This window comes from Aotus nancymaae, unplaced genomic scaffold (genome assembly GCF_030222135.1).
Source record: "Aotus nancymaae isolate 86718 unplaced genomic scaffold, 86718_ANA_hifiasm-v0.15.2.pri h1tg000077l, whole genome shotgun sequence".
NCBI classification, from domain to species: domain Eukaryota; kingdom Metazoa; phylum Chordata; class Mammalia; order Primates; family Aotidae; genus Aotus; species Aotus nancymaae.
The window spans coordinates 15,839,259-15,858,976 of record NW_026988492.1 but is presented as its reverse complement, the minus strand read 5'-3'; the positions used below and the strand labels follow the sequence as shown (position 1 = coordinate 15,858,976).

The following is a 19,718-nucleotide window of genomic DNA, read 5'->3' as shown; positions in this document are numbered from 1 at the left end:
GCTGAATCCCAAATCTTTTCATCCTCTTTCTAGTCTTGAACAAGGCATCATATCTGCCTGGATAACCAAACTAGATGCCTCAGTGTTACGGTCTGAATGTGTCCTCCAATATTCATGTGCTGGAAACTTAATCCCTAGTGCAACAGTGTTGGAATGCAAGGCCTATTGGGCATTGTTTAGGTCATGAGGGCTCTGCCCTCAATGAATGAATTAATGCCATAATAAAAAGGGCTTGGAGTGATGAGTTTGCTTTCTCTTGCCCTTCTGCCCTCAACTATTTAAGGATGCAGCAGGAAAGCTCTGATCAGATGCAACTGCCTTGATCTTGGACTTCCCAACCTCTAACACTATAAAAAATAACTTTATGTTCTTTATAAATTACCCACTCTGAAGTATTCTGTTATAGCAGCATAAGATAAACTAAGATACTCAGCATCTTAAACCCTTGCTAAGCCTTGACACTGATGTAGGAATCATGCTATCTTCCAGTTCTGAAAGGTCCTGTGGACCTTTCTCCTGATGTCAGACAGGTATCATCTCTTTATGTGATTAGTGAAATAGCTTCCTGCCTTTTACCATTGGTTTCAGATTTTCTCTATGTCTTTGGTGTTCTGCAGTTTCACTCTGAAGTATCTAGATACAGATCTACTTTTATTTTGGCTTCAAACTCACACTTCTTAAATTTTTCTTCAATTCTAGAAATTCATAGTCATTACATTTGTGATTACTGTCTTTCCCCCATTATTTCTATTCTCTATACTTGGGACTCATTAGAAATATAAACTGCTCTTATTTTTCATGACTCAATTTCACTTTCATATTTTTAATTTATCTCTGCTGCTTTCTAGATAGGACCTAAGGTCATCTCCTAATTCAAAAATTTTCTCATCAGTTGAGTCTAACCTACTGTTTAATTCATTGTGAGTTTTCAACATTGTTATTTCTAGAAGTTTGTTTTCAATTTTACCTTTTTATCCTTAGGGTCTTTTATGTTTTATTCTTTCATTTTTAATCATTTTAAGAAAACTGTCTCGTCTACAGCCATTCCACCATGAACATACCCGATCTCGTCTGATCTCAGAAGAAAACTCTTCTTACAGTCTCTGCCAGAAAGATCTATTTGTTAAAGTTCTGAGGGAAATCTAATCCTGCAGCTTATTGTATGTGCTGATTCTTACTCACAGTGGTTTGATTCCTAGTGTCCTTTTAACAATGTGAAGTGTTTGGCTTGGATTGAATGCATGCCGCTGCAGAGTAGTGTCATTCTGTTTTTGCCAAGCACCCAGGAATTGGCTTGGGACTAAATAGTTCATTTCCCAGCTTGCAGGTTCCAAGACAATTTAGGTTGCAGCAATTTGAATTCCAAACCTTTTTGAGAGAGGGAACTTAACGCTGTGCATTCTCAGCAACACATTTTTCTCCAACCTATATCCTAAGGCAAGAAAGACCTACTTTTAATTACTGCCTTGTACTGACTAGTGGGTATTTCTCACTCTTAACACTGTATTGTTTAAACCAAAGACCCTAAATTTAGAAGACAGACCACCTCCTTCACCATACCTCCAACCCCCCAGTGTCAGCTCACATACTTGCTGTTCCCTTTTCAATTATTCTGCCTTCCTAACCTCTAATATATCAATTACATTCTTAATCACTCAGCTATGCCATTTTGTGAAATATTATTTCTTTTACTTAGTACTCCTAGGTGTATGTAGCAAAACTGGGAGGTAGGACAGGAGATATAATGGATGATAGGAGATGTAATAGATGATTACCTTTATATTTATATACAACTCTAATTTTTACTTGCTTCTATAAAGAAAAACCTAATTGAACGCTATCTTTAGAAAAACTAAATAAAACTAAAGAACAAAGAAGAGATGTTTAACAGAGTAAGAAATGGCCTAAATAAGTACAATTTTGCATTCTCATAAGAAGTATAATAACTTCCATATTCTGTTATTGTAGTCTATTACAGTAGTCAATTATAGTAGCTAACTAACTGGTCCAAAACTAAGAGATGACAGAAATCAGAACAGCAGTTTCCCGGTAGGGTAGCTGAGTACAGGAGACATTTCTTACATAATGGAAATGCTCTATCTTGACTAGGGTGTGTCTTGGCTACACAGATGTATATATTTGTCAAAACTCAACAAACTATACATTTAAGATCTCTTCATTTCACTGTATGTAAATTTCACCTTTAAAAAACCGAACAGAAGATGAAAAAATTTTTTAAATAAACTGAATGAGAAGCCTACACAAGTTAACTTTAATTGCAAAAATGCATTCTTATAGTAAAAAATAAAACTGAAATACTACATGTGGAAATTGCCTTTTATTTACTCCCTCTCTCCCAATCTAACTTCCTCAGAGTTAACTACTATTAAAAGTTGGGTATATTACAGCTTCCAGACTTTTTTTTAACATGTAAATAAATATATATAAATGCATAGTTGGGTATATTTTTTTAATTGCAAAAAAAGTAATTATCCCAAGTATGGCAATTTGCTTTTGATAGTTACCAGTCGATCATAAACATCTTCTCTGATTGGCAGGTATAATTCTCCCATATTAAAGGCCACATACTATCCCACTGCATGGACAAATCATAGTTTATTAAACCACTGCTCTATTGCAGCCCACTAAATTACTTTAAAGTTTCATCAAAAGCATTTCTTTATTTATTTTAACTCTTAGGAGTTTAAAAAGATTTTAGACCATAATTAGGAATTATAAAATGCTCTAAAGGAATAAAACATCATTATAATCATTCATTATACTATAAAAATTTATTTTTTCCTTCCCCCCACACCCCCCAGCTTTTTTTTTTTTTTTTTTTTGAGACAAGGTCTCACTCTGTCTCCCAGACTGGAGTACAGTAGCACAATCACAGTTACTGCAGTCTCCACCTCCCAGGCTCAAACGATCCTTCCACCTCAGTCTCCTGAATAGCTGTGACTACAGGTAGGCACTACCTTACTCAGCTAATTTTTATCATTTTTTTTGGTAGAGGCAGGGTTTTGCCATGTAGCCCAGACTGGTCTCCAACCCCTGGGCTCAAAGGATCCACCTAACTCAGGCTCCCAAAGTGCTGGGATAACAGGAGTTAAGTAAGCCACCAGATCCAGCCTGAAAACCTATTTTTCAATTTTCAAACATATGCTTTCCAAATAAATGAGTGAGTAGAACAGAAACAGCACATGGTAGTTTAACATAATTGTTGAATTATGAATAAAATTTTACAGGCTGGGCGAGATGGCTCTCATGGGTAATCTCAACACTTCGGGAGGCTGAGGTGGGATTGAGGCTAGGAGTTCAATACCAGCCTGGGATACATAGTGAGACTGTTTCTACAAAATAAAAAATAAATTAGCCAGGTGGAGTGGTGTGCACCTGTAGTCCCAGCTACTTGGAAGTTGAGGTGGTATAATTGCCTGAGCCCATAAGTTCAAGCCTGTCGTGAGCTATGATTGTACCCCTGCACTCCAGCCTGGGTAACAGAGCAAGATACTGACTCAAAAAGTAAAATTTTACAAACATATCAGCTATGAAAGTAGAAAATAAGTTACTTTATATTTTTGTTGCAGCTCAAAAAAAAGTTTTAATTTAGCACTGAAAATTCCTATGAAATACAAGTAAGCAAATGAAATAAAGCTTCTCAGAAAGTGGGGGGAAAAAATTACAGCACTAAAGGGACCTAAAATGCATTATTCTCAAGGTCCTTGGTACCATTCCTAGTCTTCTTTTGAATGATTTTCCAGGACAGAATATCAAGTTTGCATTTATAAATTTCTGAATTCCTGTTATCTACAGAAAGTTGCTAACAACGGAGAAACTTAGTCATATCACCAAACAGTAAAAAAGCTCCCTGTGACAAATTTTATTGAGAAGAATATAATTTAGAAATGAACTTTTTACAAACCTGGGTCCAATAACAGGAATAAGTAAGATATCCTGAAGGTCTGGATGTTGAAGAATAGGAACACTTAATCCATTCAACTGCTGTTAAAAATAAACATGATTATAAAGCAACTGATACATCTAATACATTTCAACTTAAGAAACTTTTCAGTATCATCATCCACCACAGCATGAAGCTCTAGTAGCTCTGGAGCACTTTCCCTTTATTCCATGGAGTACTGTAAAAATCAAAATGACCTCAAAACAACAATGTTCTCTCTATTTTAATTCTAAAGTATCCCGACTTCTTTACAAGACTCAATTTTGCTTACTGTTTGGCATTATAAACACAAGCTGTGGTTATCTGAAATGATTTACTTTAAAAACTTATATTCAATATAGAATTACATGTAGTATTCATTTAAGAAAAGTCTCTGAATAGGAAGTTAAAGACTGAGATTACTACTAATAAATACTACCTAACATACACAATCAACACTGGCATCCATGTCAGTTTTGGTGAGGAAGAGAAACGTTTATGGTTGAGGTTCAGGATTTTCAATATCTTCCATTAAAAGGGAATTGGAAGGCTTTCACACTGAAAGCAGGTATACGTGCGGGAGCCAGCTCACACCAGCTCAGAAGAGCCACTGCGTGCACCTCTTCTGAACTCCAGTCATGCATGTAGCTACCAGGGAACCAGGTGAGTATTTACACCACAGAAATCAGCAGACACCACAAATTAGAGTTATTTTTCCCAGAAGGGAGTTGTTAAATAGGTACCAGTGTACCACTGACACAAGCAGAAGACAAGTGGGTACCCTACACAGAATACAAAACAGCTGGCTAGGGGTGGTGACTCACACCTGTAATCCTAGCACTTTAGGAGGCTGAGGCAAGTAGATTGCCTGAGCTCAGGAGTTCAAAGCCAGACTGGAGAACACAGTAAAAACAAGTCTCTACTGAAAATCCAAAAAACTAGCTAGGTGTGGTGGCATGCACCTGTAATCCCAGCTACTGAGGAAGCTGAGATAGGAGAATCGCTTGAATCCAGGAGGTGGAGGTTGCGGTGAGCCAAGATCATGCCAGTGCACTCCAGTCCGGGCAACAGAGTGAGACTCCTTCTCAAAAACAAACAAACAAACAAACAAAAAACCAGCTACATAGAGAACTGGATGACAGGGACCGCATACTCTATCAGGCTAGGGTTTATAAACTCCATTTTCACATACTATATAAAAGAGCGATAACAATACATGTTTGCATTGCCCCACAGAATCCACACACTATCTACAAAAAACTTCTGAGATCACCTTACTCATTTCTAAGTTGATAAGGAAACAGAAAATAATTATGCATATTTTAGATATATAACTTCATATCTACCAAGTCACCAGCTCTATGGACTTCTGCTTCTTCCAGACAAAGGATATTTCGGACTATAACCATATCCAACAGATAATAAGCAATTTGAAGGATAAATTGCTTATTACCTCATTCAATCAAACCCTTCTTCCTCTTTCCTTCCCTCCTTCATCATTTTGATAGCCTTACGGTATCAATTATAGGGAACAGCTCTCGCCAAAGAAGAGAATGAATTTTGATTTTTGTTTTGTTTTATAAGTAACATTTGCTTTACACTGAGGAAATAGCTTATACAGAGATCAAAGCTTCTCAAGCCAAAGGTCACTGTCTCTCTCTTTCAATTAGGAGCATGTTAAGATGATATAGAAATAAAACTGATAAAACCACACATGTACATACCCTTCATAACAACACATTTTTTTCCAAACCGAGCATATCACCACCTACTTTTAATGTTTGTTTCTGCCCTATGCCATTTTAAAACAGCCTTATTGAGATAATTTACATTCCATAAATTTCACCCATTTTAAATGTACAATTCATTGATTTTTAGTAAATTTAAAGAATTGTCCTCCAGTCTTAGACAATTTCCATCATCCCACAAAGATCCTTCACGCTCACTGGCAGTCAATCCCTGTTCCCATTGCTAGGCAACCATTATCTTTCTTTCTCTATAAATGTGCCTTTTCTGGACATTTCACATAAATGGAATACAGACCAAACATCCCTAGTCTAAAAATCTGAAATGTTACAAATCCAAAACTTTCTGAGTGCTGACATGATGCCAGAAGTGGAAAATTCCATACTTGACCTGGACCAGTCAAAGTCAAAATGCAGGCTCACAGCAGAGTTTATTGTTTTTGTTGTTGAGTAGCTAACTCAGGTATAACAGTAATGCTATGTGTTGTTTAGTTACCCTGAATGCAATATTTTTTCACTGTATTAATGGTATGTCTTTTTTTTACTGTTAAATACTTACATACGAATAAGTATAAGAAAACGTATAGGCCAGGCACAGTGGCTCACGCCTGTAATCCCAGCACTTTGGGAGGCTAAGGCACACAGATCACCTGAGGTTAGGAGTTCGAGACCAGCCTGGCCAACATGATGAAACTCCATCTCTAATAATAGTACCAAAATTAGCCGGGTATGGTTGCGCGTGCCGGGAACCCCAGCTACTCGGAAAGCTGAGGCAGGAAAATCGCTTGAACCCGGGAGGCAGAGGTTACAGTGAGCTGAGATTGCACTGTTGCACTCCAGCCTGGGTGACAGAGTAAGACTCCCTCTCAAAAAGAAAACAATTATATAAATATTTTTTCTGTATATAAATTCAATGTCAGGAATGACAGTGATGCCAAACAACCACAGATTGTCCACATGAGTGTCAGAGGTAGTGACACCTTTGCTTTCTGATGGTTTCATGTATACAATTTCCTGCATAAAATTACATAAAATATTGTATAAAATTACATTCAGCCTATGTATATGAGGTGAACATGAAACATAAAAGAATTTCATGTTAAACTTGGGTCCCGTATCTGAAATCTTTCATTATATTCATGCAAATATTCCAAAATCCAAAAAATCCAAAATTCGAAACACTTCTGGTCCCAAGCATTTCAGATAAGAGATGCTCAGCCTGTAATACGATATGTAGCATCTGTGTCTAGCTTCTTTCACTTAATATTTTTGAGGTTAATCCATGCTGTAGCATGTATCAGTTCATTGTACTTCATGATTTTTATTACTGAAGGATTCTACTGTATGAATATATCACATTTTGTTTATCTACTTAGGAGCTGATGAATATTTGGAGTGTCCACTTTTGACTATTATGAGTAGTGTTGCTATGAACATCCATGCTGGAGAATTTGTATGGACATATGTTTTCATTTATTTTGGGTAGATACCTAGGAGTGGAATTGCTGGGTTGTAGAGTATGTTTAACTTTTTAAGATACTACTAGTTTTCCAAAGAGATCATATCATTTACATTTCCACCCACAATGTATGAAGATGCCAGCTTCTCCATATTCTCACCAGCCTAATGAAATTTTATACTATTAAATTTCAGGTTGGGTGCAGGGATATATAGGATTCATGCCTGTAATCCCAGCACTTTGGGAGGCTGAGGCAGGCGGATCACTTGACATGAGGAGTTTGACATCAGCCTGGCCAATGTGGTGAAATCCCATCTCTACTAAGGATACCAAAATTAGCCAAGCATTGCAGCCAATACCTGTAATTCCAGCTACTCAGGAGGGTGAGGTAGGAAAATCGCTTGAACCCAGGAGGCAGTGGTTGCAGAGAGCCGAGATCATGCCACTGCACTCCAGCCTAAGCAAAAGAGTGAGACTCCATTAAAAAAAAAAAAAAATTCAGTATGTGGTACAGAGATATTGGGGAGAAAACACTTTTATATCATAGTATTCAGGACATCTCTCTAGGACATGTGAACTTTTCAATGTGAAAGGAAAAAGAAAATCTATAGCCTAAGCCTCCTCCAAGTACTCTTTCTTGCTAGAATCAGGTACTGCTATCTAGTGACTCTGACCCAAGCTTCCCTCTCCAACCTTAACATTTAAGGAAAGGAACCCAAAGCCCAGAGTGACTGATCCTAGCCCATGGGATCGTGTATATTCAGACTAGGATACTAAAATATCCAGGTTCTGGAAATCATTTGCTATGAAAAATAATAATAAAGTAAATCTCGATGTGCCTGAGTTATGGATACTTCCATTGGGCCTCAGAACAGTTTCCTTTTCATTACCTGAAAACATACATGCATGGCTATGGAAAAGTAATTACTTGAGTTGCTTAGGGCAACTGCTTATGTTTAATGCCTAATGTCATTACTCTCGATATGATTATTGCTATCGATAAATAAAAATCAGATTAATTTTTTCAAAATATTATTTAATTATTATAGTAAGGTTTGGTCTCATACACTCAGATACCCTAGCTGGTTCGTCTTATAACTTGGTCGTCTACTCACAACTTGGTATTTAGAGAATTGCTCTTAAGGAGAGTATGACAGAGTCTCCATAAATGTAATAATGAGATTGTTTAAAAGGGGTAAATCAGCGATCGTTTTCCGAAGTTTTCCAAATAACTAAACACAGCTTGTGATTTACAAATGGAAACCCTTTAATCATGGTTGCCTCTTGCTTTTAATTCAGATACAAATAAGGCGGAAATGGGTCTGCTGACACCTACTAGTGACATAAGTCATTTAATAACTACAATATGCAATGTATGTGGTACTCCTCAGGCATCGATTTTTCTACATCTTACATTTCTTTTGAGGTAAATTTCAGTGTACAGTATATGAAACACATAAGGCAAAGCTTTCAAAAGCAAAAAAGTAAAATATAAACAAGATAATTCAAATACTTTTCTGCTTAGAAGTCATAAATGGCATTTTATAATAATGTTTTCATCTGTAAGAGGAATATTTTGCCAAAACTATTTTATTGGTTGAATAAAAAAAAGTCTGATGCTGTTTTACATTGAAAATAGATTCAGATTCATTATACTGTTCTAATTTCCTGGTCTTACGAAACATACGGTGCTTTAACATCTTTTTTTTTTTTTTTGAGACAGAGTCTCACTCTATCACCCAGGCTGGAATGCAATGGCATGACTTCGGCTAACTGCAACCTCCGCCTCCTGGGTTCTGAAATTCTTGTGCCTAAGCCTCTCAAGTAACCAGGATCACAGGCATGTGCCATCATGCCTAATTTTTTTGTATTTTTTAGTAGAGACAGGGTTTCACCATGCTGCCCAGGCTGGTCCTCAAGTCCTGGCCTCATGTGATCCACTGGCTTCAGCCTACCAAAGTGCTGGGATTACAGGCGTGACCCACATACCTGGCCCAACATTTTTTTTTTGAGACGGAGTTTCGCTCTTGTCACCCAGGCTAGAGTGCAATGGCGCAATCTTGGCTCATCGCAACCTCCACCTCCTGGGTTCAAATGATTCTCCAGCCTCAGCCTCCCAAGAAGCTGGGATTACAGGTACTCGCCACCATGCCTGGCTAATTTTTATAGTTTTAGTAAAGACAGTTTTGCCACGTTGGCCAGGCTGGTCTCGAACTTCTAACCTCAGGTGATCCACACACCTTGGCCGCCCAAAAGTGCTGCGATGACAGGCATAAGCCACCGCGCCTGGCCTATAAGATCTATTTTTTATGTCAATTAACACTATAATCCGATAAGTATTTAGCATGTACCTCCTTACCTCTGGGCTTATCTCAGCTATACAATCTGTTTTCCTGGTCATTACATGGTGCTTATCACAAACGCACAGGATTTTAAGGTTAGACTGGACTTCTTCACTCGTATTTTAATGATGAAGCTACTGAGGCCCACTTTAATGAGGTCCAGAGGGGTTTAATGAGCTATTTAGTCATCAAAAAATGAATAAATTTCGAATCAGAAGTACTAGGGTCAAGTTCCAGCATTACCACCTAGGATAACTTTGAACAATTTAGTATTCATGATCCTCAATCTCTTATCTGTAAAATTAGAAGCGTATTATATCAATCATAGGATTTTAATGGAAAACAGCATGGCAGATTGCAAAAATGCAATTATGTATAAATAACAGAAAATTTCCACAAACCTTTTGAAGTTCATCAAGTAACAGATTTTTCACATGTTGTACTGAGGCTAAATGTGTATTCACTCTGACAGTTGTGAATGATGGAGGATGTGACAGGTGCTTTAACAAAGTTTCAAACTTCCTTTCTGCTTCTTCTTTACTGAAAGCAGACACAATCTAAAAAAGAACAAGTGAATGTTTAAATTTCTTAAGAATCAAAAAGTCACCAGAATGTGCTTACATATTCATTGAATCTAATTAAACATCATTTAGCAATTGTTCACTCCATTTTGCTGTATTGTTTATATGTCAACAACACTAAGGAAATAGTAATACTTCACAGGGTTCTTGGGCTTAAACGTGGTAATATACAACTAAGAAAATGCCTGACATAAAGGGCTTTGAAAAACATTGCCTAAACTTCAAAGCATTATGAATATTTTGCAAATATTAGTATCTGCTACATTTGCTCACATAAATTCACGAATTCAGTCTATTTATGATGCATTACCAACACATCATCTCTGTAGAGCTAACATTATACCCAAGTTAGCTAGATGTTAGCTAACTAGCTAACACCATATCCAAGAGCAAACTGGGTGATATCCTTTTAAAACGCCAATATTTAAAGAATAAGTAACAATGATACAGTCACTGCCATTCAAAGATTCCCCCAGAACATCAGCTTTTTAATATGGTATTATTAAATGTAACATGTATTTTCCAAAAAAGATGAGTTGCAAAGACACCTGTCAGATATGATGATATAAAGACTCAATGTTCCCTTGTAATTAATCAAAGCTTTTCAAGAAGCATATTTTTCTTTTCATATTTGACTAAACCCTGCTCTACAGAATCTAGACAAACCACTTGTTAGCCAAATCTACTAGCCTTAAAGTATTCGGTATTTCTTAAAGTTTAGTCTTATCAAAACTGAACATTCAGTCTGGGCAACACGGTGAAACCCCATCTCTACAAACAACACAAATATTAGCCAGATATAGTGGCCCCTGTCTGTGGTCCCAGCTACTCAGGGGGCTAAGGTGAGAGGATCGCTTGAGTCCCAGAGGTCGAAACAGCAGTGAAGTGAGATTGCGCCACTGCACTCCAACCTGGGCGACAGAGTGAGACTCTGTCTCAAAAAACAAACAAAAAACCACGAAACTTAATATTCCTTTCCCGTCAATACTTTTTACAAAGGCACAGCTTTTCTTTTTGTAAAACCATACTGTTGATGAGACTCTTGGAGCAGAGGTGGTGTCAAAGATGTGTGGATCTTCTTTATAAAACAATGTTCGGCCAGGCGCGGTGGCTCACGCCTGTAATCCCAACACTTTGGGAGGCCGAGGCGGGTGGATCAGGAGGTCAAAAGATCGAGACCATCCTGGTCAACATGGTGAAACCCTGTCTCTACTAAAAATACAAAAAATTAGCTGGGCATGGTGTTGCGTGCCTGTAATCCCAGCTACTCAGGAGGCTGAGGCAGGAGAATTGCCTGAACCCAGGAGGCGGAGGTTGTGGTGAGCTGAGATCGCGCCATTGCACTACAGCCTGGGTAACAAGAGTGAAACTCCGTCTCAAAAAAAAAAACAATGTTCACCATTTTAAAATCTGCTGAAAAAAACTGCGGAGTGCCCCTACTTCTCTTAACATGTCTTATATTTAAAGTCTCTTGAAATCAACAGAATGTATTTTCTCTTTCCATACGGCGTAGTCCCTCTAAAAGGCATGGCTTCAGTAACATTCAAAAATGAGGCCAGGCACAGTGGCTCATGCCTGTAATCCCAGCACTTTGGAAGGGCGAGGCGGGCAGATCACAAGGTCAGGAGTTTGAGACCAGCCTGGCCAATATGGTGAAACCCCATCTCTATTAAAAAATACAAAAATTAGCAGGATGTGGTGGCCGGCGCCTGTAGTCCCAGCTATTTGGGAGGCTGAGGCAGGAGAATTGCTAGAACCCAGGAGGCAGACGTTGTAGTGAGCTGAGATTGGGCCATTTCACTCCAGCCTGGGTGACACTGCGAGACTCCGTCCGGGAAAAAATAAAAAAAAAAAGGAAAAAACCCATAACATTTAATTGGTGTTAATTTGAGTAAAATACTAAAGTTTTGGAAAAAACAAAGTTGCTTAGAGGCAGCTGGTAAAGTGGAAGAGAGGACAGGCTTTGCAATCAGACGATCAACATTTATGGAGGACATCTGTAGTAGGCACTGCCAATAGCAAACAAAATTAACATTTTTTAAGGACTTAAAATGTCAAAGCAATGTTAGTTGTTTTCACTTACGTTTAATATCCTAAAACAACCTGGTAAAATAGTTTTAATTTGACTAAAAAACTAAAGATTTGGAAAAAAACAAATTTGCTTAGAGTCAGCGTGGTAAAGTGGATTAGAAGACAGACTCCGCAATCAAGGACAATCCACATTTACTGAGGATTTTAGCAAACAAAATTAACATTTTTTTGAGGCTTTACATGCCAAAACAATCCTAGTTGTTTTCACTTACGTTTAATATCCTAAAACAAGCTGGTAAAATATTTTTAAACAATCTCAATTTTTCACAGAAGAGAAAAATCGAGGTTAAGCCACAATTTACAAAGCCCTGGAATGTTAATCAAGCGCCTGAGATTCAAAAGCTGTACCTTTGTTCATTACACCTGAACTCTTTTCCTCCATATTTCAGTAGTTACTTGATAGCTGTGTCAACTTGGGTCAGTTACACAATTCCTTGAACACTCATTTTCTCATCTATTAAAATGGGAACAAACCTCCACGAAGAAAAGATTAAGATTAAAATACGCAAATCACCTAGCACAACTACTGGCATGAAAGAGGCACGCAACAAATTACAGAATCCTTTTCACCTGAGTGCCAGAGCAAGCGCTCTTTTAAAATTCGACTTGAAGACAGGGACTTTTTCTTGTTCATCCTTGTAACCCTTTGTGCCATGCCTAACAGGCACACGCACTTCTCCCTTCTTTTCCGTTCCTAAATGCCCAAACATATACTTTATTCACCTCGTATCTCAGTAAGCTTTAATACCTGAAGAAACATATTGGTATTTTTACATTTGGATAGACAAGTAATAAGAAACGATGGCTCTAAAGATTTCCCTTTAGACTGTTTTCTATTTCTCTAGAGTGTGTGAATATTTGTTTTTGCAAAATATCTAACATCGTTACCTGACCTACCTCCTTATTCACAAAGCCTTCCTTAAGATAGTTTTCAACCTCGGGTCTCAAAGATATCTTTGGGAAAACAGACATTTTCCCTGTTGTTTAGCTCTCCACCAAGAGAAATGCTGGAAAACGGTGTTTTTTTCTCTTTTCAAATTAACAGTGACGAGTGGCTTGACACCAGATACTGAAGAAAATCTAGCCGATAAAGCTGAGTTAAATTCGGAGATCAAAGGCAAGTCCACGCTTTTTCAAACCTAGCCGATTAGAAGCGGCTGCCTGGTCTCCACCACACCTCATCGAGGTAATGTTTTCTCGCGGAGATGCTCACGGAAATCACTGAGCCAAAGCCACTCATGTTGCAAAGAACCAAAAAAAAGAAGAAAAAAAAAGCTTAGTAATTGAATCTGTGCTGAGACGGACGCAAATCAATAAACCAGACTGTCAGCAGCTCGCTCGCTTTCGGTCTTCTGTACCAATTTCCAAACACGCGCCCCCTATTTCTCGGCGGAAAGTCGCTTCCGGCTTACGTCACGTCCGGCGCCTGCGGTCCGCTCTTTTTCCGGTCCCCCAATCAGCAGCCGCAAATTTCCCCAGCGCTACGCCACGTCACGCCCCCGGAGGTTCCTAACCCTGCGGGGAAAGCGCTTCTGCCTGCTGTGGGTCCTGGGGAGCCTTAAGTAGGCCGGGGTCGCTGGCAAGATGGGTGGAAATATTTAGTTCTCGGTACTGGAGAGCTGGGTGTCAGGGGCAATAGAAAAATGGCCAAACGGCGTGTGGAAGATGTTGCTGGCCTGAATAAAGGCAGGGGCCCAGTTGCTGTGTTGCTGCATGTCCTCCAAGTAGAGGATGAGGCCAGGACTTGGACGCATCAGCCACCGTTTGATTTTATGAAGTGATTTTACTTCTCTCAGGCGTACAGATCTGGCTTTAGTTGTGAAGTTCATATTTTTGAAAGTTGGGTTAATATTGTGTTAACATCCAATCATGAGGTAATACTTAAAATCCACAGATAGTGTTTACCGTTGTTTATAAGGCTAACTGCTACTTGTATCAGTTGACATATTCTTTAAAGCTTGAGAAACCCTTGCCATGATTTTTTTTTTTTTTTTTTTTGGTCATAAGTAGACAAGGATATAGATTTAAAGAACGGGAGTACCTAACCAAAGTCATTGAGCCATTTTATGATTGTACAGTAAAATCAAAATAGTTCTCCCGTCTCTTTGCCATATGTTTTTTGCAGCACATCATGGTAATTTACACATAACTATAAGAAAGGGGTTTTTTCTCTGTAATTTTCACACCGAATTATACACACACACACACAAACAGAACAGGTACTTTCTATGATACACAAACTCTTTACCAGAAAGACTAGAAAATATTGTATGACCATTATACCATACAACCTGCAAGATGTTTATAATTTTCTCTTCTTTTTTTTTTTTTTTTTTTTGAGCTGTCACCCAGGCTGGAGTGAAATGGTGGGATTTCCACTCTGCAACTTCCACCTCCCAGTTCAAGAAATACTCCTGCCTCGGCTTCCAGAGTAGTTGGGATTACAGACATGCAACACCAGGCCCGGCTAATTTTTGTATTTTTAGTAGTGACGGGGTTTCCCCATGTTAGCCAGGCTGGTCTCAAACTCCTGACCTCAAATGATCTTCCTGCCTTGACCTCCCAAAGTGTCGGGATTACAGGCGTGAGCCACCATGCCCTGCCCATTTTCTCTGTTTTAAAGAGTAAATCAAGGTTCCCAGGGTTGAAATAACTTTCTATGGTCTCACAAATAAAAAGCCAGGATGAAGACTAGTAATTTGGCTTCTAGAGCCAATACCTTGTCCTTGACCATAGCATATTTATTCAGTAAATCCAATGGGATTCTTTCACAGCTGAAAGATCTCAAAGTGATCAATGTCTAAATCAGACATTAGGATCACCTGGGTTCAAGCAAGCCTCCTGCCTCAGCTTCCAGAGTAGCTGGTATTACAGGTGTCCGCCACCACGCCCAGCCAGACTGTAACTAATTTCTATCTAGTCCTTCCTTTTTTATATTTTTCAGGTCACCTTTTTATTTCTGCTATGATAGGCATGCCTCTTTTTACTTGTCAAAATGTTATTTCAGATTGATCCTGGAAGAAAGGTCTTAATTCTGCTTCTAGCTATCTCCATTCAAAGAAACTTCTCTCCCTCCTAATTTCAATCCTACATGGTTCTATGAAGATAACATGATACCTATAGTCACCCATTTACCCATAAATCCAATTCTGTATTAGTACAGCAGCTCCAGTCTAAGCTTCTCAAATTTATTTGGCCTTTGAGACACTATAAATTAGGACCTATAATATCTGGAAAGTAAAGGGAAGAATGAATACGATTTAGTTCAGAATACTGCCAGGATTAAACAAACAAACAAAAAAACCAATCTTGGATTGGTTCATCTTTATTTCTAGAAATAATACTATATACCTTACTGAGAACTTCCCATTTTTCTTGCTATGCTTATGGAACATTGGAAATTAACACCATAATTTGCTTTGGGGAACACTTCTCTGAAAATCCAGCAGTCCAACTGTTGCCAGACTTAAACTCCTGGCTGCTTTATCTTGCACATATCCTTCCCAGCTAAGTAAGGAACAAACAACATAGATTCTTGAAAAGAAAATGGTATTTTAATGTATGAGTGAAGTTTAGCAGCGTTCTTGGGCAATCTATATTTTTGCAATGGTTAAGACCTTGACCTCTGGTGTCAGGCTACTAGAGTCCAGTTCTTGCAACCTCAGGCAAATTATTAAAGTTGTTTACATTTCAATTTCTTCATCTGTTAAATAGAGGTAATAGCTCCTGCTTCATAATTTTACTAAAAACCAAACAAATTAGGTAGAGTGCTTTAAATAGGGATAGAACAAAGTCCTCAGTAAATGTTAGATAGTATTATTAAACAAGTGTTATCATGTACTGAAGGAATGGCTATAGGATAGTGAAAAGTCATTTGTGAGATTTTAGGTGTTTGGGAGATGGCAGAGTGAAGATTTCAGGTGTTTGGGAAATGTCAGAGGCTCCACCAGAAGGAATGGGACTGTAGTAAAGAGGGGTAAAGTTGTTTCTAGAGAAGAGAGGACCAGAAAATTCAAGAAACTGGATCAGCTTCAAAAGGCAAAAACCTACTGTAAATGGGTAACTTATAAGCCACCACGACTGCCACTGAGCAACTGAGCCCCTAAAGGACTACATGTGTTTATGATGGAAGCTTTGAAGTACCTGTTGGAAGGAGCATTTATCAAATGTGGGAAGGCTGGTCACATTGAGCCCTCAACTACAGAAGAGATGTCAATTCTCATTTATTGAATTGTGACCAAAGTCACAGATCTACAACTATTTTACATCTAGTAGATGTTTTGAAACTCAGGGTATTATGGCTCTTCTTTGTAAACATAAAGCAACTTTGTCAGAAATTTACCAACATACTCTTCCTAATGACAGAAGTGGGACATTAATTTCTTTTATATTACCTACAGCATCTAAAAAGTGTTGGTCTCTCAATAGATCTTTACAGAAGAAGATCATATTGATTTCAGACCATATGGATGAGAGAATTTTCTGATGGGAAATCTATCAGTCCCACCTAATCTAGAGACTCATCAACTAAAATCACAATGGGCACTACCTTAAAGGTTGAGGAAAGTTAAAAAATGGTGGCTTACACCTGTAATCCCAGCACTTTGGGAGGCCAAGACTGGCATATCATGAGGTCATGAGTTTGACATCAGCCTGACCAAGGTGGTGAAACCCCGTCTCTATTAAAAATACAAAAATTAGCCAGGTTTGATGGCAGGTGCCTGTAATCCCAGCTACTGAGGAGGCTGAGGCAGGAGAATCACTTGAACCCGGGAGGTGGAGGTTGCAGTGAGCCGAGATTGCACCATTGCACTTTGGCCTGGGTGACAGAGCGAGACTTTGCCTCAAAAAAAAAGTAATGGACAAATTGATCTGAGTTGTATGAGTAATAAATTGAATTCAATTACAGCTACAGCTAGCTCTTCTGAGTATTATCTGAAGTTACTTTATGATAGTTCCTTTTAAAAACATATTAGATATGGTTTTATTTTTTAAATTCCCAAGTTGTTTGGCATTTTTCTTCCTTGAACTCTTTAAAATATTTTGTTGAACTGGGCAGAAATTTTACTGGGATTCCAATTTAATTAAAGAAATTATTTTCCAATGAACACTTAAGAAAATAAGTTATAATCCCCCCCCCACTTTTTTTTGGTTCAGACAGGGTCTCACTCTGCCACCTAGGCTGAAGTCCAGAGGCACAATCTTAACCCACTGTAGCCTTGACCTCCCTGGCTCAAATGAGCCTCTTGCCTCAGCCACCCCATTAGTTGGGGCTACACGTGTGCAACATGTCCATCTAATTTTTGTATTTTTTGTAGAGACAGGATTTCCCCATGTTTTCCAGGCTGGTCTAAAATTCCTGGGCTCGAGCAGTCCACCTGCCTTGGCCTCCCAAATTGCTAGAATCACAGGCATAAGCCACCACCTGCAAAATGCATTTGAATGTATTTTTTCTAATAGATTGATAGATACATCAGCATGATTTCTGTATAGATAATATATAACTATATTCCATTAATCGATCATATTACTTTTAATAATTATGGCTAGTTTTATTTCCCTCCAGTTTATAAAAATTTTAGATTTCCAAATCAGCAAATAAAACTTTTAAATATGAAAAAATATTTTAAAAACATTAGCACAGTCTCATTGTCAGGTAAATTGATCATAAGAAACGTGTTAAAAGTAAATTTTAACAAGCCGAAAACTTCAACATTAAAGTTTTCTTAAACTTCAAAGAAGCAAACCAATAAAAATATCAACAGCCCTCTTCAAATAAATATTCATTCCACTTCGTTAAAAGTGGAAGTATAATTCAAACTTAACTGTCTCTAAAATATCATAAAAATGTTTAAGAAATCATTAGCTTTTTGCTTCAAATCTCTGCATTTTCATACCAAGATGCTTTGTTCTTTTCAGCAATGGTTTCTTAGAAATCTGAAAGCCAGGAAAAGAAAGCAGAATGTGGTTTGTATCCATGTCTAACAATTGAAGAAGCTGTTACAGAATCTAGTTTGCTGTGTAATAATGAAGCTACGACTAAAAATGTCCCTTTAAGCCATTATTTACACAAATACAAAATTATTCCTTTATGGTCCAACTGATAGACATGAAAGTTAAGTTTGAACTGGGTGGGGTGGCTCACGCCGGTAATCCCAGCACTTTGGGAGGCCAAGGTGGGTGGATCACGAGGTCAGGAGATCGAGACCATCTCGGCTAACACGGTGAAATCCCATCTCTACTAAAAATACAAAACATTAGCCGGGCATGGTGGTACACGCCTGTATTCCCAGCTACATGGGAGGCTGAAGCAGGAGAATCGCTTGAACCCGGGAGGAGGAGGTTGCAGTAAGCCGAGATCTCGACACTGCACTCCAGCCTGGGTGACAGAGCCAGACTCTGTCTTAAAAAACAAAAAAAGAAAGAAAAGAAAGTTAAGTTTGCATAGGCTCCATACATTCTTTTTCCTCTACATAGGAGATTGAAACTTGCCTTTAATATCATAACGTTGGAGCATGTTTTCCTGTATCTAAGTCTTAAATGGTCTTTAAACCATAGCACTGGGAAGACATAAGTCATACATTCTCTTTCTACAGGTTAACTTAATAGTTTGGCATGTTAAAAGGCCACGTTGCCAAGGTTAAAATCCAACCATCTGACTGAAGTCATAGTCTTTTAAGCTTGCTCCTCTGTCAGCTGGTTTCAAGGACATTCAGTTTCGTTTCATTCCAGGCTGCCAAACTTTTCAATGCTAAAACCTAACCATGGAAAGTGGAATTGAAAACAATTACGTAGCGAATTAGCTTATGCGTGGCTTTCGATCTGGGATCCACGAACATACCTAATGCCTGGCAAAATGGGGAGGGATGCTATGTGCTATTATTATGTTATTATTGATCACATAACTGAACTCTGTGGCTACAGGCATTCCATGGCTCGTCTCCCGATCAATTCTTTTCAGAACCGAAAATCATTGACAGGGGCCGGGCGCGGTGGCTCAACGCCTGTAATCCCAGCATTTTGGAAAGCTGAGGCAGGAAGATCGCTTGAGCCCAGGAGATTGAGACACCCTCGTCTCCAGTGGATCAATCAATAAATGAGTACATGGATGAATGAATGAATAAGCAAATGAATGAATACGTGAATGAACAGATGAATACATGAAAGAAAAAGAATCACGGCAGAATTTCTAACCCCTAGCACGCCTACAGGGGAACAGAAAGAAGTCAGGAAACAAACACTCTTCACTTTTGTGAGTTCTCTAAGGGCAGCAAACGGCGGTTGTTCAATTAGAGAAACTATGGTCTTTCCTGGCTTAGAGGCCAGGGACGCTGCTGCTAGCAGCAGAGAGATTCAAATCTAAGGGGAGTCCCACAAACGCTCGGAAGACTGACATCAGAGGGACCAAGCACCGAAGAAAGTTCCCCACCTCCCAGGAGTACCGCAAATTCCCAGACGCCGGCCGTTTGGGACCCGCCCTCCGGAAGTGAAGCCGGAGGAAACGCCACGTCGAAGGCGTGGGTTGACGTAAGCGCGCTGACGTCACGCGCCCAGCTT

At 38.7% G+C, this 19,718-nt stretch overlaps 1 protein-coding gene across 12 annotated transcripts in view; it reads right to left on the bottom strand.

The window, feature by feature from the left end:
* The window catches only part of NSUN6 (NOP2/Sun RNA methyltransferase 6), an 86,401-nt gene extending 72,862 nt beyond the window's left edge, over nucleotides 1-13,539 (bottom strand). For all 12 annotated transcript variants that reach the window (XM_064368379.1, XM_064368380.1, XM_064368382.1 and 9 more), the window contains exons 1-3: nucleotides 13,059-13,539; nucleotides 9,891-10,046; nucleotides 3,926-4,005 (exon numbers count right to left, since the gene is read on the bottom strand). In XM_064368379.1, coding sequence (XP_064224449.1) covers nucleotides 3,926-4,005; nucleotides 9,891-10,046; nucleotides 13,059-13,133 — 311 coding nt within the window. In that variant the 5' untranslated portion in view covers nucleotides 13,134-13,539. The remainder of the gene's footprint in view (nucleotides 1-3,925; nucleotides 4,006-9,890; nucleotides 10,047-13,058) is intronic.
* Between the last annotated feature and the right edge of the window lie 6,179 nt (nucleotides 13,540-19,718).